The sequence below is a fragment of the Podarcis liolepis genome (genome assembly GCF_965112155.1).
Source record: "Podarcis liolepis genome assembly, chromosome: 8".
Classification (NCBI taxonomy): Eukaryota; Metazoa; Chordata; class Lepidosauria; order Squamata; family Lacertidae; genus Podarcis; species Podarcis liolepis.
In genome coordinates this window covers 3,777,791-3,799,643 of record NC_139560.1, presented here as the reverse complement: position 1 = coordinate 3,799,643, position 21,853 = coordinate 3,777,791, and the positions used below count along the sequence as shown (strand labels likewise).

Below are 21,853 nucleotides of genomic sequence, written 5' to 3'. Positions count from 1 at the left end.
TGCGAGAAGCCAAGTTACAGGGAACCAGACAGAGGGCCTTCTCGGTGGTGGCGCCCACCCTGTGGAATACCCTCCCGTCAGATGTCAATGAGATAAACAACTACCTGGCTTTTAGAAGACTTCTGAAGGCAGCCCTATATAGGGAGGTTTTTAACATTTGAAATTTTACTGTGTTTTTAAATGTGTTGTAAGCAACCCAGAATGGCTGGGGAAACCCAGCCAGATGGGTGGGGTATATATAAATTATTATTATTGTTATTGTTATTATTGACAGATGGCTTCTCCAACCTTAAAAACCTCCAATAATGGACAGTGCACCGCTTTCTGAGCTGGTCCATCCCACTATTGAATAGCTTGTACCCTCAGAAAGTTCTTCCCAATGCTTAGTTGGAATCTCCTCTCTTGTAATTTGAATCCATTGATTCAGGTCCTGCCCTCTGGAGCAGCAGAAAACAAGCTTGCTCCATCTGAGCCAGTGTGGTGTAGTGGTTAAGAGCGGTAGTCACGTAATCTGGTGTCTCCGCTCCTCCACATGCAGCTGCTGGGTGACCTTGGGCCAGTCACACTTCTGTGAAGTCTCTCAGCCCCACTCACCTCACAGAGTGTTTGTTGTGGGGGAGGAAGGGAAAGGAGAATGTTAGCCGCTTTGAGACTCCTGAAGGGGAGTGAAAGGCGGGATATCAAATCCAAACTCTTCTTCTTCTTCTTCTTCTTCCTCCATGGGACAGCCCTTCAGATACTTGAAGTTTGCCATCCTTTCACCTCTCAGTCTTCTCCTCTCCAAGCTAAGGAGGCTGTTCCAGGAGCAAATGACCGTCATGTCAAAGACTCACCCGTTTTAGTCCACAAGATGGTGGTCAACAGTAGGACAGGAAGAACCTTCATCATTTCGCTTCTCCCTCCGCCGCTAGGATGAAGCAGCCTGCCTTGAGGAGTCCCTGTTCCCTTTAGTGCACAAAACCATCGCATCAACAATTAAGCCAGGAAATACAGTGGTACCTCTGGTTGCGAACAGGATCCGTTCCAGAGCCCCGTTCGCAACATGAGCGGAATGCAACCCGCGTCTGTGCATGCACAGGTCGCAATTCGCTGCTTCTACGCATGCGCGTGACATCATTTTGAGTGTCTGCACATGCACGAGTGGCGAAACCCGGAAGTAACACTTTCTGGTACTTCTGGGTCGCCACGGGACGCAACCTGAAGCAAACGTAACAAGAGGTATGACTGTACAGTGGTACCTTTGAAGTCGAACGGAATCCGTTCCAGAAGTCTGTTCGACTTCCAAAAAGTTCGGAAACCAAGGTGCGGTTTCCGGTTGGCTGCGGGAAGCTACTGCAGCCAGTCGGAAGCAGGGCCAGACGTTTGGGTTCCAAAGAACGTTTGCAAACCAGAACACTCGCTTCCAGGTTTGCGCCGTTCAGGAGCCAAGGTGTTCGGGATCCAAGCTATGAGTGTACAGTGGTACCTCGCGTTACATACGCTTCAGGTTACAGACTCCGCTAACCCAGAAATAGTACCTCGGGTTAAGAGCTTTGCTTCAGGATGAGAACAGAAATCGTGCTCCGGTGGCACAGCGGCAGCAGGAGGCCCCATTAGCTAAAGTGGTGCTTCAGGTTAAGAACAGTTTCAGGTTAAGAACGGACCTGCGGAACGAATTAAGTACTTAACCCGAGGTACGACTGTACACAGTTCTCTCCTTTGTGATTCATGCAGCCAGGGCGGTTGGAATGTGAAAGGAGATGGTACCATTTAAAAACATTCTGCTGAGACCAGGATGCTGAGGCAGATGGGACCTGGGTCTAATTCTACCATCAGACCAAAGGCCTATCACGTCTCGCAGTGTCAGCTGGGGGCCCTTGGGAAACCCAACAATGCAAAAGTGCTCTTTCCCCACTTCTTCTCCACCCCCACCCTCCATCAACAGAGATTCAGAAGCTGTGGGATGTGATCCATGAGAGGCAGTCAAGTCCAACATTCCTTGTATTGCTAGAGAAGACATGCGAGGGAATATTTGGTCCAGCCATTCGAAACTTCCTGTTCCTCCTGGCTGGAGCATCCTTCCTTTTGCATGTGATAGATGGTGGGTGTGACCTAACCTGTCCAGGTAACCAAAGGACGAGTCACGCAGCACTCTCCCCCTCTTTTTGACTTCCTTCTTCGTTTGACCAGTTTTTAGCTAGGACTGCTCTGCTAGATCTCAGCTAGCAGAAGCACTGGGATTACATATTCCCCCACATGGAGTAGATCCACATGTACATATTTCTAACTAAATCTGCCTTCCGGAATCCAACTGTGAACTGATGTAAGTAAACTTCTTTTATTGACTTAGATTGTGATGTATTTATTCTTTTAAGAGGGATTCAAGGGAACTTACCAGGAACGTACAATTCAATCGGATACAGACTGAATTGTATAATTGCAAGAGGCTCACACAAGCCTGCAACCAACTATCTGCTGTGAATGTAAAAGGGGCTTGTAACTCTGCAAAGTAAAGGAACTTGCTAACGCAAGTTAGGAAGGATATTAATAAACAAGGTATCCTCTCCTGCCACCCTGAACATTCCCACAGAAGCGTTGCCTTCATCACCGCAGGTGAACGCTGTATCACGTTGCTGCTGCTTCGTTTTACCTGTCCTTATTACGCAGATTCAGTTTCTCAGCAATCCCCCTTTCCCTCTTTTAAAGGTAAAGGGACCCCTGACCATTAGGTACAGTCGTGACCGACTCTGGGGTTGTGGCACTCATCTCGCTTTACTGGCCAAGGGAGCCGGCGTACAGCTTCCAGGTCATGCGACCAGCATGACTAAGCCACTTCTGGCAAACCAGAGCAGCGCACGGAAACACCATTTACCTCCCCGCCGGAATGGTACCTATTTATCTACTTGCGCTGGTGTGCTTTCGAACTGCTAGGTGGGCAGGAGCAGGGACCGAGCAACGGGAGCTCACCCCGTCACGAGGATTTGAACCACCGACCTTCTGATGGGGAAGTCCTAGACTCTGTGATTTAACCCACAGTGCCACCCGCGTTCCCTCTTTTAGCACACCTTAACTTCCCTCGTCATTCAAAAGTCCAACCACCTCCCTGGCTGTTTTCCTGCTTCTCATGCATCACAATAATTTTTATTATTGGAGATTACCAGTTGCTGCAGACACCAAAAGGGGTGGATATTTCCATCAAGCTCCAAGTTTCCCTGCCAACCCCTGGACAGAGTCAGCGCATAAGAAGTGGGAACAGGCAATTGCATATTCTGAGTTAACAGTGGATGCCCGAAAACTACCTTTTAGTCAAACAACCACCCCACCTAGTGGTCCCTTTGATGAGTTCTTCACAGGGACAAATTCTGCTACAGAATATTTCTTTAAAGTTCAGAAGTATTCCTTTACAAAAATTACACAGAGTTTTATTCCTTTACAAAATTGCTCTCTTGTGGAAAGAGAAGAGTTCTTCTCGCTCTCTTGAAGACATCCAGTGAAGCTGCATGTTTAGAAGATTCAAGACAGGGAAAAGGGCTTAAGCTATGGAACTCCCTGCCACTGGAGCACAGCCACTAGGACAGCTTTCAAAGAGGATTGGTCAAAATTGTGGAAGAGAAGGCTTTCAATAGCCACCATCTAAGATAGCCATGCTGTGCCTCCAGTTTTAACAGAAATGCTCCAGGAAGCTTGAGTTCTAAGCTGCTGGGACAATTGGATTGAAGGTAGGCTACAAGTTCCAATAAAAAAAAAAGTTGGTATATAATATTATAATATTAAAAGTAGAGACATCACCTTGCCAACAAAGGTCCGTATAGTAAAAGCTATGGTTTTCCCAGTAGTGAAGTATGGAAGTGAGAGCTGGACCATCAAGAAGGCGGATCGCCGAGGAATGGATGCTTTTGAATTCTGGTGCTGGAGGAGACTCTTGAGAGTCCCCTGGACTGCCAGAAGATCAAACCTCTCCATTCTTAAGGAAATCAGCCCTGAGTGCTCACTGGAAGAACCGATCCTGAAGCTGAGGCTCCAAGACTTTGGCCACCTCATGAGAAGACTCCCTGGAAAAGACCCTGATGTTGGGAAAGATGGAGGGCACAAGGAGAAGGGGACGACAGAGGACGAGATGGTTGGATAGTGTTTGTGAAGCTACCAGCATGAGTTTGGCCAAACTGCGGGAGGCAGTGGAAGACAGAAGTGCCTGGCGTGCTCTGGTCCAGAGGGTCACAAAGAGTCGGACACAACTAAACAACAAATATAATATTAAAATGGGTAGCCAGAGATCAACCTACAGACAGGTTGAAATCTCCCAGGATTGCCTCTGCTCCCACCCCAGCCCTCTTACCGGTCAGTCAGCCGTGTCTTTTCTGAAGACAGCCACCGCCAACACGCCCTGGAACAGGACTCGGCAGCTAACGTCCTGCTGGAACCTGGGGGACGGTAAGAAAAGCTCTGCCTGTTCCAACTATGTGTGCGTTTTAGCATCCTGGACAATGAAAGCGCAAGGGGAATATTACCCTCCTGCCATCGTTGCAAGATGCTGAGGCACAGGGGGAGAAGTACAAGGGTGTCACAATGGAGACGGAACTATAGTTGGTGGAATGTTTGGAATGAATGTTGTCAGGAGGCAGCCTCAGTGGGGAAACGTCAGAGGAAAAGATCCTTGACAGATTCAGTTTTTATTTTGACAAATCATCATAAATAAAGAATAAAAATGTGCACCCCACCACTGAGACCATTCCATTGGAACTACCCAACCTCCCAAAATTTCAACACCTCTTGCGATGGTTTGACGCCTTTCCGTTTTTAACAGTACAAAATTCTACAAACATTCTCCATTATCTCCTCAAAATCACTTCTCCTGCATATTCCCCGTCTTACCTTAATGGCACATGTTAATTTATCATTAATAGCTATACCCCACACCTCTTTATGCCATTCTTCCATTTTATATTCTTCTTGCCCCTTCCAATTCCTGGCTTATAATACTTCGTGCAGCCGTCAATAAATTTGGGAGCAAGTCCTTCGTAGCCTGCGAACCTTCCACACCCATTGTAAATTGATACTAATACTACCTCTGGACTTTTGGTCAGCCTTAACCCAGTGATTTCTGTTACCTCCTCAAACACCGATAGGTTATATTTATTTACTTTTGTAGACAAGAGTGCCTGGCGTGCTCTGGTCCATGGGGTCACGAAGAGTCGGACACGACTAAGCGACTAAACAACAAAGGTTCTCTAAGCCGCTTCCTCATAAAGAAAACATCAAGAGAGTTCTCGGGAACTGTACATGAAAAAGTATAATAAAAAGCCATTATTTAAAATGGCCGCTACTGGCCAATGGGCCTTAGATTGCCAACCACTGTTCTACTCCCAAACTCAAAAAGTTGCAAGTGAGCACAAAACTAGCCCTGCTTCCTTCGTTGCACTACAGCTAAGACACATGTTTCTAGTACTCTTTTTTAAAGAATTGAAACAATCTGCTCTACAGTGGACAAATCTTAATTGTAAGGCTGACTTCAGCATGTAGCTTTCCCTCCCTTTCTCTCTCTCTCACAAACTGGACAAGGCAATAACTGGCAACTAAGTTGTGACATTTGGTTGGTCCTAAGATATTGCCAGACCGTGATTTTGAAGTTCTTCCCAACGATCTAGCTGAGATTCCTTCATGGCAAGGAGTTTGAACAGAGGATCATTGCTGCCTGCCTGTTCCAACTCTGCAATTCTGGTTATATGAAATGTGGGAGATAATGGCTTTTGACACTTGAGGTGTATTCTTTTTAGGACCCAACTTATTTTTGTGATGGTTTTCAAAACCGTACATTAATGTTGTAATCCACCCTGGAACCTAAAGGTGAGTAATTAATAATGTAAGTTATTTCAGGAAAACACACGACATGCAACTGGAGGCATGTTGTGACAGGAAAACAGAAGGGGGGAAATGAAGTAAGGTAAAAACCAAAATGTATTTATTAAAGTTCAGAAATCACAAGAGAACCGTGTGTTGAAAACCCACATAGCTTGCAAAATTGTCTAGACAGTGTTCAGTTTTTAATGTAAAATTTTAACAGGCAAAGCAAAAAAACATAACCAAATCCCTGCTCCAAATCCAAACACTTTGTGCATGTCACATTGCTCTTTATGTGAAATGTGGCAAGCAAAACACTGGATCTAAATTCAGAATATACAAAAAAAAATAATGATTTCATCCGAGGTGTTTTCCCGCCCCCGCCGCCAGTCGATTTTGCCTCCTGGTGAGCCATCAAGAGGAAAACACAGTTTAAGGCCCCCGTTTAAAGCCCCACCATAGGGATTAGGAATGTTTTGTTCAGCGGAGTTTTTGGCTTCTATTTCGTGCAAAATTATTTCCCCAACAAACTGCAGCGCCTCACCAGGGTGTGCAAAAATCCCAGCAGCCTCAAGGGGGCAGTGTTGCCATACAAAACATCTCATTCCCCCTCCCCCCACCCCAAAAAATGAGAAGTGGAAAAGGTCTCTCTTCTCTTCAAGACCAATACAAAGTGCAGAGACACAGATTCATTTGGGTTAAAAAGCAATGGAATTATATGCCATTGAAAAACACATTATTTTTGGGCTTCTCGGCGGAGATGGCTAAGCAGACTCCTTCTGCGTGCAAATATTTCTCAAAAAATCACAGCCTGGGTCCAAAGAGGTAGAAGAAGCTGGCGGCGATCCCAGCAGCCAAGATCAGGTGGTTTGTTTTGACGCTGCTGGCTCCGTTGATGTTGCATAAGAAAGACGAACAGCAGCTGACGGACGTGGCTACGAAGCCAAGGTTGACCCCCATTTGTGGGCAAACCGGAACACAGCCTTTGGTGATGGACTGCGACGAATAACCAGCTGGAAGGAAGGAATCGAGTCAACAGAGAGGATGCCCATCAGTAATAATAATAATAAAAATTTATTTATCCCGCCCTCCCCAGCTGAAGCCGGGCTCAGAGCGGCTAACAGAAAAAGTAACACAGTTTACATAAAATCACAATCAATTAATTGAATTGCATTCTAAAATCAATTCATTCTAAAATCAATTCAGAATCAAATTAATGGCAACCATTGGGCTAGAGTTCTATGAGGATTACCAAAGGAGGGGGTCAGACTGTGCCTTGGCCAAAGGCCTGGTGGAACAGCTCTGTCTTGCAGGCCCTGTGGAAATATGTCAAGTCCCGCAGGGTCCTAGTCTCTTGTGGGAGAGCGTTCCACCAGATCGGGGCCACAGCCGAAAAAGCCCTGGCTCTGGTTGAGGCCAGCCTAACCTCTCTGTGGCCCGGGACCTCCAAGGTGGTTTTGTTTGAAGACCGTAAGGTCCTCCGTGGGACGTACCAGGAGGGGCAGCAAACTGGGTGGGGTAACTAATGGCAGGGAGGACATAATTGGGATTCAAGATTAGATAGCTGCGCCGTAACCAATAAAACGAATTTCAATAGGGACAAATGTCAGGTTCTGCACTTAGGCAGGAAGAACCAAATGCACAAATAGAGGATGGAGGGCACCTCGCTTACTAGCAGTGCATGTGAAAAGGATTTAGGGGTCTCGGTGGACCACAAGCCTAACATGAGTCAACAGTATCTGAAGAAGTGTGCATGCACACGAAAGCTCATACCAAGAACTAACTTAGTTGGTCTTTAAGGTGCTACTGGAAGGAATTTTTTATTATGAGTCAACAGTGTGATGCAGCAGCAAAAAAAAGTTAGCGCTATCCTAGACTGCATCAATAGAAGCCTAGTATGTAGATCAAGGGACGTCACAGTCCCACTCTTATTTTGTCTTGGACAGACCACACCTGGAGTCGTGGGTCCAGTTCTGGGTGCCACAATTTGAGAAGGATATTGACAAGCTGGAATGTGTGCAGAGGAGGGTGACCAAGATTATGAAGGGTCTGGAATCTAAGCCTTATGAGGAACGGTTGTAGGAGCCGGGTATGTTTAGCCTGGAAAAGAGGAGAATGGGAGGAGATAGGATAAAGGTAAAGGTAAAGGTAAAGAGATCCCCTGACCATTAGGTCCAGTCGTGACCGACTCTGGGGTTGCGGCGCTCATCTCGCTTTATTGGCCAAGGGAGCCGGCGTACAGCTTCCGGGTCATGAGGTCCAGCTCCGAGGGCCTTCTGGCGGTTCCCTCACTGCGAGAAGCAAAGCTACAAGGAACCAGGCAGAGGGCCTTCTCGGTGGTGGCGTCTGCCCTGTGGAACGCCCTCCCAGTTGATGTCAAGGCAATAAACAACTATTTTACTTTTAAAAGATAACTGAAGGCGGCCCTATTTAGGGAAGCTTTTAAGAAGAAGAAGCTTCATTGTGAAAAGGTGGCACCTAGACATTCCATTGTGGCAACCGTAACCCAGGTATAAGGTGCCATTTGGCTATTAGAGTGTATATCTGAGTTTCTGACACAGGCTAAACCCCGCTGAAACTGTCAACCCACAACATGTGGGGTACTTGACAGGTAAAAGGTAAAGGACCCCTGGACGGTTAAGTCCAGTCAGATGCGACTATGGGGTTGCGGTGCTAATCTCGCTTTCAGGCCGAGGGAGCCGGCGTTTGTCCAGACAGCTTTCCGGATCATGTGGCTGGCAGGATTAAATCGCTTCTGGCACAATGGGTCACTGTGGCTTAAACCAGAGCGCACAGAAACGCAGTTTACCTTCCCTCTGCAGTGATACCTATTTATCTACTCGCACTGGTGTGCTTTCGAACTGCTAGGTTGGCAGGAGCTGGGACACAGCAACGGGAACTCACTCCATCGTGGGGACTCGAACCGCCGACCTTCTGATCAGGAAGCCCAAGTGGCTCCGTGGTTTACACCCGCATCCCTTGGGCTTGACAGGTTGACCCATGCCAGCCAAAATAAACCAAGACCCCGATCCCAGACTAGATGGGCTTGTGGTCTTCATCGGGAGATACTTGCCTATCCATCAAGTGATGAAGACTGTAGCAAATGACAGAAAACCCCGCAGCCTATTAACCCAAGAATCTCCTTGCCTGGTAAAGCAACCCTTGTGCCCCTAGTTTAAAATATACCTACCCAGTCCTGCACCAACGTAGACGGTAGCACAAGCGGTTTCTGAATCAGAGCAAATCTGCCACCTCCAGCAGCCCCAGTTTGATTCCGCTCCTTCGCAGTACCAGCACACCAGCGACGAAGCTGAAAAACAGTTAAAACCGTCCCCAAAATTAGACGCAACAGTTTCCCGCTTCCAACTCGGTCATATCCTCTCGTTGCCAGGGCTTACGCCTGAGTAAGCAAACCCACGATGAAACTGTAGGCCAGGCACAGGCAAACTCTGGCCCTCCAGATGTTTGGGACTACAAATCCCATCATCCCTGACCACTGGTCCTGCTAGCTAGGGATGATGGGAGTTGTAGTCCCAAAACATCTGGAGGGCCGGGGTTTGCCTATGTCTGCTGTAGGCGCTTTCACTCATCCCACAACCCACTCAGCTGTTTTGACGTTTATACACCTTTTTAACTTCCCCTTCCATCCAGGGTGGATTTGATTAAAAATCAAATCTATTTAAATCACCAGTCCATAAGACTTGATTTAAATCATTTTTTTACAGAAAGACTCATTCTTGCTGGTATCATCTTAATATTTACAACCAGATGAAGGTTTCGTTTTCGGAAGAATAAATTTTCAGAGTAGTTTTTACACATCTATAAAAAATTACTGATTTGGTTATACTATTATAAATACATAGACAGATAATTAGGAAATTATTGTGAGGTTTAATAAGTTAACTTTGCATTTGGACAACTCTGCTGTACTTTATTGGAAGGAGAAAAATAATCATTTCCTTAATAAGCATCTAAACAGTTTATTTAACTAAAACAATAACATTATAGTATCCATGTTTGTTAACTGATGTGGTTAAACAATTTAAAAAAAAACAGAGTTTTAGCACACATGAAAAACTTAAAACAAATCCTTATTTCCTAATGAATAGCCTTTGGACTATAATGTAACTTAAATAGAAAACTATCTTTAGGAAGATTTTTCCTCCAAAAGCATTTTATTTTAAAAATCCAATTTAAATTAGGAAAAATCCAATTTATTTATTTTTTAAAAATCATTTGATTTTTATCCACCCTGATTGCCAAAGTATATCACCAGAAATACACCACTGACACAGAAGCCGTGTTCAAAATTAGCCAGGTGTATTTTGCAACTGGTGTGGGTCCAATTGTGGCTGGTCCCTCCAGTTTTCTTAGGCAGGTAAGAAGAGCTTATTCACTGCATTTATCTCCAAGGAGTACATAGTTCACCCCTTTCCCACTTAATCCAACAACGACCCTGCGAGGAAAGTGAGGAGGCTGTGACTCACTCCAAGGTCCCGCAGTGAGTTTCATAGCGGAGTGGGGATTTGAACCCTGATCTCCCAGCTCCTAGTCCAACACGCTAACCACTACACCACACTGGCTTCCTAGATTATGTCTGCCAAGGGGCAGCTCTATAAATTAAGCAGGTAGATAAAAATGGGGGGGGGGATGCCACTGAAATATTTTCCTTGAATCTTGAGTTTTATTCTAGATTTGATGTTTTAATGTAATGCGAACTACTTTTGAGATCTCCCCCCCCCCCTTTAAAATCTGGCATAGAAATGAAATGAACAATAACCGTTTCCTTTGGGGTGAAAAATGGTGCCCTAGACCAGGGGTAGACCAGTGTAAAGTAAGCAGCACATAAGTGGCACACAAAACGCTACCAAACCATTCTACGTTCCAAATCTTATATTAATAATCCAAAAATTGAGAGAGCTGTGTACAAGATCTACTACAGAAGCCACAAACAGAAAACTCATTCAAATTGTGTCCAAAAGCAAGATTCAGTCTTTAAAGTTCTTTTAGCCAGGCTCCTGTAGATATCAACAAAGGTAAGTTTGATCAAGCGAAGTGTTGGTGATGTTGCGCACAAGAGTTAGACAGGGTGCCGGCGTTTGCCACCTGCCTCTAAACCAGGGGTAGGCAAACTAAGGGCTGGGGGCTGGATCTGGCCCAATCGCCTTCTCAATCCGGCCTGCGGACGGTCCGGGAAGTGTTTTTACACAAGTAGAATGTGTCCTTTTATTTAAAATCCATCTCTGGGTTATTTGTGAGGTATAGGAATTTGTTCATTTCCCCCCAAAAAATATAGTCCGGCCCCCCACATGGTCTGAGGGACAGTGGACCAGCCCACGACTGGAAAAGGTTGCTGACCCCTGCCCCAGACCTTCTACTGTGGTGGCAAAAATCTGCAGTGGGGAAACAAAGCTAAGGGGAGGGGGGACCCCCCAAACCACTCCATTAGTAACTCAATGGTATGGAAAGTTGAGAGACTTGGGGGGGGGGGCAGAATGAAGTGGCTGGACCAGGTAGACAGAGAATATAGGTACCAGGCTTTGGCAACCTTGTGCCCCCCAGATACTGTAGACTGCTAGCATGGGCAGGGATGATGAGAGGAATTTCAGCAACATCTGGCAGGCAGCTCAGGTGCTGCTTCTGTGTTTTCCACCCCCATCCAGTAAACGATTATAAAGGTAAAGACATCACCTTGCCAGCAAAGGTCCGTATAGTTAAAGCTATGGTTTTCCCAGTAGTGATGTATGGAGGTGAGAGCTGGACCATAAAGAAGGCTGATCGTCAAAGAATTGATGCTTTTGAATTCTGGTGCTGGAGGAGACTCTTGAGAGTCCCATGGACTGCAAGAAGATCAAACCTATCAATTCTTAGGGAAATCAGCCCTGAGTGCTCCCTGGAAGGACAGATCCTGAAGCTGAGGCTCCAAGACTTTGGCCACCTCATGAGAAGAGAAGACTCCCTGGAAAAGACCCTGATGTTGGGAAAGATAGAGGGCACAAGGAGAAGGGACGACAGAGGACGAGATGGTTGGACAGGGTTCTCGAAGCTGCCAACATGAGTATGACCAAACTGCAGGAGGCAGTGGTAGACAGGAGGGCCTGGCATGATCTGGTCCATGGAGTCACGAAGAGTCAGACATGACTAAACAGCTAAACAACAACAACGGGACCCCTGACCATTAGGTCCAGTCGTGGCCGACTCTGGGGTTGTGGCGCTCATCTCGCTTTACTGGCCGAGGAAGCCGGCATACAGCTTCTGGGTCTTGTGGCCAGCATGACTAAGCCGCTTCTGGCGAACCAGAGCAGCGTACAGAAACACTGTTTATCTTCCCGCCAGAGCGGTACCTATTTATCTACTTGCACTTTGACATGCTTTTGAACTGCTAGGTGGGCAGGAACAGGGACCGAGCAACGGGAGCTCACTCCGTTGCGGGGATTCAAACAGCCGACCTTCTGATTGGCAAGTCCTAGGCTCTGTGGTTTAACCCACAGCGCCACCCGTGTCCCAGTAAACTATTATATTTCCCCTTTATTTCCTCCCAGTTCTGCTAAACTGTCTCAGGAGAAGGTGTGCGGCATGTGACTGGAGTCCAAAACTACGCCCCATCTTTACACACCAGTGCTTTCCTCTTGTTTCACTTTCTCTCTCTCTCTCTCTCTCTCTCTCTCTCTCTCTCTCTCTCTCACACACACACACACACACACACACTGTTTTGCAATGAAAACTACTCTTTTTACATCCTAAATATATCAATGACTTCCCTTCTTATCTTTCCATGGTTCCTTTTTGCAAGCCTACTCAAGATTTAAATACCATCTGTGAATCACTTTCCTAATCACAGATCAAAATTAAGAGACCTGAAGCTCTGGGGACCCTTGGAAGGAACGGTGGGTCTTAATCTCAAACTAATGTCATAGGGAACCTGGCGTTCCTCAATGAGCAGGTAAGTGATGGTAGGTAAATGAAGGTAAAGGGACCCCTGACCATTAGATCCAGTCGTGACCAACTCTGGGGTTGCGGCGCTCATCTCGCTTTACTGGCCGAGGGAGCCGGCGTGCAGCTTCCGGGTCATGTGGCCAGCATGACTAAGCCGCTTCTGCTGAACCAGAGCAGCGCACGGAAACGCCGTTTACCTTCCCGCTGGAGTGGTACCTATTGATCTACTTGCACTTTGATGTGCTTTCGAACTGCTAGGTTGGCAGGAGCAGGGACCGAGCAACGGGAGCTCACCCCGTCGCGGGGATTCGAACCGCCGACCTTCTGCTCGGCAAGTCCCTGATGGTAGGTAATCTCCCCCAATAAACAGCTGGATTCCCATCATCATTCCCTTTGCCTGGTTAAGGAATGCAGCTCCCAAAAGGCCTCTTCTGCCTTCCGTGTAAAGCGAGAGAAGCGGGCTTGCCAGGACCTGACCTCCATTATAACAAGTAAAATAAATACAGAATACTTCCATTGTTTGCCAGAGGAACCCGATTCCTCTTGAGATACAACTCTACAGCTGTTCATTCAATTACGGAGCGTAAGAATGTAAGCAGAGCCTGCTGGATCCGGCCATTGCCCCCTCCTGGACTCCAGGATCCTGTTCTCACAATGGTCATGCAAATGCCTGTGGAAAAACCTGTAAGCAGGTAAGCCATAGTGGCTACTGCTAGCCATCCATATCCTCTCCGCCAGGAAGGACCAGAATGACTGAAGGACTGCAGGTAATTGGGTTATTGAAACACAAAAGCTTTTTAACAGTAGGAAAAGGCAGGTCAGGGCTTGTGGGAAGTACAAGCAGGCTTGGTTTTCATGATCTCTGGGTTTTTTACAATGCTGTTTTGAATAGGGCATAAATCACTTGGGGGGATGGGGAAGGGATATTCACTGAGAGGGAAAGGGATGGTGCCAGCAGCCCAAAAAGGAGTGGCAGAATTTTACCCTTCGCAAAGGACTAGCTGGGACAGGCACTGAGCCACAGAATCCTGGAACTGGCATTCCCAGAAGAAGAAAAAAACCATAAATGTTTTTGTTTTTTTTTAAAGATATTTATTGAAAGTTTTTAAGATATAACAAAAAAAGAAAAATAAACATACAAAATAAAAAACCGTTAAAAACACACATTAATTTTCAATAACATAACTTCCATACACTTATTTCCTCGGACCTCCTCATACCTCCCTTCTTTGTATTCCAGTTCTATTTGTTAGTTCAGCAAATCCTTACCATTAAACTTTTACCCATTTGTGAAAACTTTTTTTTTTCAATATCTCTTAAAGGGGAAAAAAACCATAAATGTTTCTGCTCTAAAATATTGCTCTGATGCATCTCTGGCACATCCGTTTAATTCAGTGACGGACTACAATTCCCAGCATCCCTGACCACTGGTCCTGTTAGCTAGGGATCATGGGAGTTGTAGTCCGAAAACAGCTGGAGGGCATTCCTTCCCATTCCATCCCATCCCAGCTTTTACATCATGCCAGAAAAATTCCACAGCACCACAATGGGAGCGACTACAAAACCCGGAGTTTTTTGCAAGAGGCTTGCAAGAGTCCCTGGCAAAGCTCCAGACCCTCAGACAAAGGGGCTGGGAAAAACCTCGTGCTTCCCCCTTCCCCCCATTCCTGGATTTTTTTGGCACTCTGTAGGGGTTGCCACCTTCTCTTCCCGGCCCTGCTCCCATGCATGAAAGAGTTTACAGAAAGATAAAGCAATAAAATCAAGAAAAACTCACATCCATACTTTTAAATTTTGTATGTTTCAAAAGAATACATCAGATTAAAATTAAGTCAGCTCTTTCTCCATACAAAAATGACATACCAGGAGTGCCATTGGGGTTTTTTTTTGGGGGGGGTACCATTCCCAGCAGCCGCCCCTCCCCCGACTCTTGCAAAGCCCTTGCACCGAGAACGTCTCTGAGCATGTGCTGAGTGCCTCCCTGCTCATCACCCCAGGTAGACGTGTCTGACGTCAGAGGGGGCTTTTCCTGCCTAATCTTTTGGCTGCCGGCCCAATCCGCATCCCACCCTTCCTCCCCAACTCTGGTCTCCAGGATCCTAACCCAACACTCTAACCACTACGCCACACTGTTTGAAGCGCACATTGACTCGAAAGCAGACCCAGGTGTGCCCAGTGGGCCTCCTTTCTCATTTACCGCGTGCACAGAACCGCAAAACAATCCCAGGCAAATGGGGTCAGGGCGGCACCCTTAGGATCGAGCGCAACCCTAAGCCACGCCTACCCAGAACAAATTCCTGTTCAATCCAGCGGCGCTTCCTCCCAGAGGTTTAGGATCGCGGCGTGCGTTGCGCTCTTTTAACGAGCCCCTGCAACGCCCATTTTCGCAAACCAGACTCAGGGCGGCCGCAAAAGCAAGCTATCCTCCCCCCGCTTTGCAGAGATAAAGGCAGACGCGGCAGCTACGCCTGCTGGCAGCTAACGGGCATCCTTAAAAATAACCTAAATTGATATTGGGCGGGGAGACGGGGGGGGGAGAAAAACTTAATTTTGTATTGTGGGGGGGTCCTGTCTCGTGAAAATGGAAAGGCCTTACCTCTTTGCACGCAGAGACAGGCGGCCAGGAGGATTGCAAAAGACGCCTTCATCTTGGATGCAGTCTTGTCCGCGCTTCCTTTTTCTTCCCTTATCTTTTTTTGCAAAGACGGATCCCACCTCCGGGGTGGAGGGGCGGCGAAAGCTCTTGCGCTGGGTTGCAAAAATAAAAAATAAAAACAGCGGAGTAACAGCACCGAGGGACAGTTCCGTCTTGCAGCAGCTGCCCAGCGCGCAGCAATTTAGGCGCAAGCTGCTTATAAACCGCCGGAGGGGCCGGATGAGATCAACCCACGTGTAGCTTCTCCTCAAATCCAAGGTGGCTTGGCGGAGGCTGCAAAGCTTTTTTCTAATTTTGTTGTTCCTCCCCAAACCCACCTCCTGGGGCTTCGCATCTCTCTTTCGTTTCTTACTGCCGAGGTGTCCTTTCACCAGAAACGAAAGCTTTCCAAAATGGCCCTGGGAGCAGTGCCGGATTTACGCATGAGTTATAATAATAATAATTTGTTATTTATTCCCCAGCCACTCTGGTCTGCTTCCAACAGAACACTAAAATGCAATAACCTAAACAAGCTCTAGCTTAGGGCCCCACTCTCTTGGGGGCAAAAAAAAAATTAAAGGGGGGGCTGGATGTTCATTTCCAAAATTAAGATTAAAAAACAAATAAAATAAAACCTACATAACGGCAACGGTGTTTTGTGTTGTGTAGCCTCCTATGATGTAAGTCATGGGTAGGCAAACTAAGGCCCTGGGGGCCGGATCCGGCCCAATCGCCTTCAATCTGGCCCACAGACGGTCCAGGAATCAGCATGTTTTTACACGAGCAGAATGTGTCCTTTTATTTAAAATGCACCTCTGGGTTATTTGTGGGACATAGTAATTCGTTCATTTCCCCCCTAAAATATAGTCTGGCCCCCCACAAGGTCTGAGGGAAATTGGACCGGCCCCCTGCTGAAAAAGTTTGCTGACCCCTGATGTAAGTCACGGCCCCGTCTGCTAGACTGCTCCCTAAAATATCACATATAAAGGGTCCTATTAATTTCATTATTTTTTTAATGATATTTATTGAAAAAAGAATTTTTAAGATCACAAATAAAAGAAAAAGACAAAATTACAGAAAAAAAGACAAAAACAGGAATAAAAAAGAAAAAATAAAACCATCATTTTCAAATTCTCCACTTTCTTTACCTTCTTTCCATGACCTCCTCCTCCTCCCATCTCTTGTACCTTGATTAATAATTGTCACAGCAAATCCTTTCCATAATTCATAATATTCTGTCATTGCATTACCTTGCTCTATTTTCATCTTATCTTATATAAAACCTTAAAACTTAAAATTTAAATCTTATTTTTACCAGCTTCTCATAACCATTACCTTTTTACCTAATTCTTTAAACATTTTACAAGAGCCTAGTAATTTCATTTCAACATTTTTGCAACTTTCATAAAAACATTTCCCTATTACTTTCAGTAGCTTAAAGGTAAAGGTACCCCTGCCCGTACGGGCCAGTCGTGTCCAACTCTAGGGTTGCGCGCCCATCTCGCTTAAGAGGCTGGGGGCCAGCGCTGTCTGGAGACACTTCCGGGTCACGTGGCCAGCGTGACGAAGCTGCTCTAGCGAGCCAGCACCAGTGCAGCACATGGAAACGCCGTTTACCTTCCCGCTATAAAGCGGTACCTATTTATCTACTTGCACTTAGGGGTGCTTTCGAACTGCTAGGTGGGCAGGAGCTGGGACCGAACGACGGGAGCTCACCCCGCCGCGGGGATTCGAACCGCCGACCATGCGATCGGCAAGTCCTAGGTGTTGAGGTTTTACCCTCAGCGCCACCTGCGTCCCTTCAGTCGCTTAGGGCCTCATCAAACCTAAAACCAGCCCTACCTGGGAGATGCTATGGGGAAGCAAGCAACGCCCTATCTGGGGGGCAAAGAGCATCTGGTCCAAATCGGGACTGGAGATCAGAAATGCTTTAGCCTTTCGGAGTGCTTATAAAAACCCTTCTTACATAAGTGTTGAATATTATTTGAACAAGTATTGACTGCAATATTCCAAGTCTCCTTTGGATACTTATTCTGAAGGTGTTGATACTGATTTGCCACTGATTACTTAATCTTAATGGAGGGATGCTGGTGGCGCTGTGGTCTAAACCACAGAGCCTAGGGCTTGCCAATCAGAAGGTCGGCGGTTCGAATCCCCGTGACGGGGTGAGCGCCTGTTGCCCAGTCCCTGCTCCTGCCAACCTAGCAGTTTGAAAGCACGTCAAAGTGCATGCAGATAAATAGGTACCACTCCAGCGGGAAGGTAAACGGCGTTTCCGTGCACTGCTCTGGTTCGTCAGAAGTGGTTTAGTCATGCTGGCCACATGACCCAGAAGCTGTACGCCAGCTCCCACGGCCAATAAAATGAGATGAGCGCCGCAACCCCAGAGTCGGTCACGACTGGACCTAATTGTCAGGGGTCCCTTTACCTTTACCTTTACTTAATCTTAATGATATGGGAGAAAAGCGATATGTAATAAGAAACAAAATCGTTATTGAGGGATTGCTTTTGTTTTTACCTTTTTGGAATGACAGTTTAAATGATGACGTTGCTACAGGTTCAGGGGTGCTGGACCTCTCCAAATTCCTGGATCCAGTTAGTGTTAGAATTTAATTGAGACTTGGGGTGTTAAGCTGAGTGCCAGGCACTGCGATTCTCTGGATACAGCAAGTGTTAAAACCTAATCAAGTCAGGCTAGCCTAGTGAGGTGTCAAGAGAACAAAGGAAGGGGGTTCTGTGGAAGAGGGAAACAGCAAGGAGGACAAAAGTGAGAATTGAGGGGTTATGTGAGCTATATAGTGGAGTAGGAGAGCTGAAAATGAGGCCAATATATTTTGTGATTTTATTCATTTATTAGATTTATATATATTTCACAAGATTCAAGGACAATCAAAGAAACATTTCAGTGTAGTGTAATATAGTTATTATTATTATTATTATTATTATTATTAGTATTAGTATTAGTATTAGTATTAGTATTAGTATTATTAGCTATATAACCAGAAACAGTACCTATGTCTCTTTTCAAGAGCACTGGCTATTCTCAATGATATATTGTTGTGAACAGGGATTTTCAACTCTGGCAAATATGAAAGATCAGAAAAGAGAAAGTTATCTTGGTGTTGATGGAAGAGATGAGTAATTGTTTTCTCTCAATAGTAGATAGGTAGCCGTGTTGGTCTGCCATAGTCAAAATAAAAAAATTCCTTCCAGTAGCACCTTAAAGACCAACTAAGTTAGTTCTTGGTATGAGCTTTCGTGTGCATGCACACTTCTTCAGATACCAAAGTGTGCATGCACACAAAAGCTCATACCAAGAACTAACTTAGTTGGTCTTTAAGGTGCTACTGGAAGGAATTTTTTTATTTTGTTTTCTCTCAAATTAGAACAAATATAAATGAGATTACCCATATAAGGAATCTCATGCCTCTCACTGCATTTGTATACATGCTTAAGGTACATATGTAAGAAGCTTGTTTGTGATTATATTTTGGGGGTGATTCTCATGAAGCTGTATTGTTTTATACTTTCTGGATGTCCCACGATTGTATTACAAAGTAGTTGTGTTCTATGTTATAAATCAAGCACTGCTAAAAGTTGGGGTATCCCCCCCCCCCCAATGCATTTCTTTCCACGCTAAAAAAGTGGATGTTGTTTGCTTTCTGGGAAACTGATGCAACTCTGCAAACAGGGCCGTCTTAAGCAAATACGGTGCCGGGGTGCAAATATCCACCCGGCACCCACCCACCCCAGGTTGCCCAGAGTTGTAGGGGAAGAAACCTCAACATTGTTGATCTTTTTTAAGGAAGAGTTCCCCAGAGCTGTCAACTGACACCGCGCTTATCTCTACTCAGGACAAGAAAACAGGAAACAGGTGCCTAGGGCCACTAAGAGAAAGGAAACTGACAATGTGGTGAGTGGGATTAAAATCCACACTCACACGTGGACAGTCTAGGAATCAGCGTCTTTTTAGAATGAGTAGAATGTGTGCTTTTATTTAAAATGCACCTCTGGGTTATTTGTGGGGCCTGCCTGGTGTTTTTACATGAGTAGTGAGGCATCAGGCATAAGCCTGCATTTTATTAATGTTTGATCAGGACTTGTATATTAGAGAGAGCCTAAAAGATTTTCAAATGTTTCAATGCCAGGCAGAGAAAACCTTGGCCATTCTCCTAAGACAAGGGGCCCCTTTTGATTTATAGCAGAAAACAATTCTCAAAGTCATAAAAGCTGAAATTACAGACTAAAAGCAGGACATTGACCCTACATGTTACAGAAGATAACAAAGGCAGAGATAAATATAATTAGGAATGGGCAAATAGTAAAATGATACCATGGGCCTCTCTTAAACCTTGAGCTGTATTTTCTAAGGCCAGAGGCTTTTTGGGAAGTCTTTTTAAAGCATCTAGCTGGGAAGTCTTTTTAAAGCTGTTTCTTCCTTAAACAGATAATGGGAAAAGCAGCTTGCTGAAGGGGAGGAGGCTTCTTCTGAAACTGTTTTAAACTGAGTCCTTTTCTTTCTTTCTCTCTCTACTTTAAAAAGGCCTTATTCCTTTTAAGAGGCTATCTGTGTTGTGTATTAAATATGTTGGCTTAAATGTAATTATGCAAAGGATTTAACAAATGCTAGAAGAGTTGTATTTATCTTGAAATTAAGTCAGCCACCAGTCCAGCCTCTTGCCAGACAAGAAGACGCCATCAAATGCTGTCCTGATATATTAGCTGTCAGACATTTGTTTAGAAACCTTCAAATGAAGGATATCTTTCAATGTTGATGTGAAACTCAAGATCCTTGACATATGTTTAAGATAAAAATTTAAGATTAACCATTTGTTTTAGAAGGCAATAGGGCAGGGAGGGCAAGAGGTGAGCTGGTAATTAAGATTCCTTGTTGAGACACATGTAAGATATATTACTACTTATTTGTCATTTATAGATGTAACAATATATAGCTGTTTGTCTTCCATATAAGGACAGAAGGATATGGGTGTATCTTTTTGTGATTGGTTATAGCAATCAGCCAATAGGAAATCCAACCAGGCTGATTGGACAGAGGCAGCCCAAGGAGGAGCAAAGGGGGCTGGATTAAGGGAATATAAGTGCTGGCCATAATGGCAGGGGCCAGGCCAGAGCTTGGTAACCATATACCACTGTGCCTCTCATTTATTTGTCTGACAAATAAATAATTATTTTAATTTCTCTATTGCTGCGTTGAATATTTCATTCCAGCTAAGCGTTAACCACAAGCAGGGTGCTACATTTTATGGTGCCGTGACTCGGATAAGTGGTCTGCTGGAACGCAGCCCCTTCGCCTCACTGAGCGGGGTACAAGAGAGAGGACAACTGTGCCTACCCAGCGCGCACTGGAAAAATTTTTCCAGGGGAACGCAGCAGTCTCGTCTGTCTGATACCCTGCTCACTGGCGGCGACGGACCGGGGGGAAACGGAACCAGCTAAGGGTAAGTGCACTAAGGGGTTTTGGCCCTCCAATTAATTGGGAGGAAGAGAAGTCTTGATCAAACTTCTGCGTCTCAGTAAGTGGGAACTGAGTACGCTAGGTGGTTGGGTATATCAGATGGTGGTCTGGTGGGGGAAAAGGGGAAGTTGGGAGGTAGTGTGTGGTGAAGTATCCAGCGCATTGTATGTGTGAGAAAGTACAGAGCAATCTGTAGCTGACCTGAGTGTGGAGTGGGTAGTACTTCGGTTCCCAGTGAGGCGACTCCATCTGGGCAAGAAACCCCACGAAGCGTGTGTGTGAGTGACTGAGTGGATACTTCACAGGGCCATACAATGGGAGTTGGGGGTTCAAAAGGGGAAAATACACCTCTTGAATGTATGTTAAATAATTTTAAGAAAGCCTTCTCAGGGGCATATGGAGTCAAAATGACGCCAGAACGCTTGAGAACGTTATGTGAACTAGAATGGCCAAAACAAAATATTGGATGGCCATCTCAAGGAACCTTTGATATAAATTTAGTAAGCAAACTTTGGTCTAACATCGCCAAAGAAATTGGAGGGTGCCCAGAACAATTTTCATATATAGATTCCTGGCTGAGCACATTAAATAAAAATCCTCCATGGATAAGGAAATGCAAAGTCCAACGATGCAAATTATTGGCTGTAAAAGCCGAAGCTAGGAAAGGAATCTTGCCAAATAAACTCAAACCCATTTTTGAGGGACCAGAGGAAGAGCTGCTTCCACCTCCACCTTATGCTCCACATCGAAGGGAGCCTAATCCAAACCCTCCACCAGTTGTAACCCCAAGGCAAGAAAGTGGAATGAATAATGGGGCTGGAGTCACAGAACTTGATTCCTTGATAGATTATGATAAATATCTTCAGGAGGCATTGGAGGCCTATAATAAAGCCCAAGCAGAAGTGGTTATTCCATCTGTGAGTCCCAGTAGAACTCCATCTACAGTCTCTTTTAGTGAAACAACTGATTGCCTACCCCAAACTCCTGTA

At 45.5% G+C, this 21,853-nt stretch overlaps 1 protein-coding gene and 1 long non-coding RNA gene across 2 annotated transcripts; one reads left to right on the top strand and one right to left on the bottom strand.

Moving 5' to 3' along the window:
* Nucleotides 1–83: 83 nt before the first annotated feature.
* Nucleotides 84–6,436, top strand: LOC310713235. The gene is made up of 3 exons (XR_014529126.1): nt 84–482; nt 729–950; nt 4,327–6,436. It is a non-coding gene; the product is annotated as an uncharacterized lncRNA (long non-coding RNA).
* LOC310713217 (lymphocyte antigen 6E-like) lies at nt 5,917–15,626 on the bottom strand. The gene is made up of 3 exons (XM_083517107.1): nt 15,350–15,626; nt 9,008–9,127; nt 5,917–6,830 (listed from the first exon to the last, which is right to left on the bottom strand). The coding sequence occupies exons 1-3, from the start codon at nt 15,399–15,401 to the stop codon at nt 6,622–6,624; spliced, it is 381 nt and encodes a 126-aa protein (XP_083373233.1). The 5' UTR covers nt 15,402–15,626; the 3' UTR covers nt 5,917–6,621.
* Nucleotides 15,627–21,853: the final 6,227 nt, after the last annotated feature.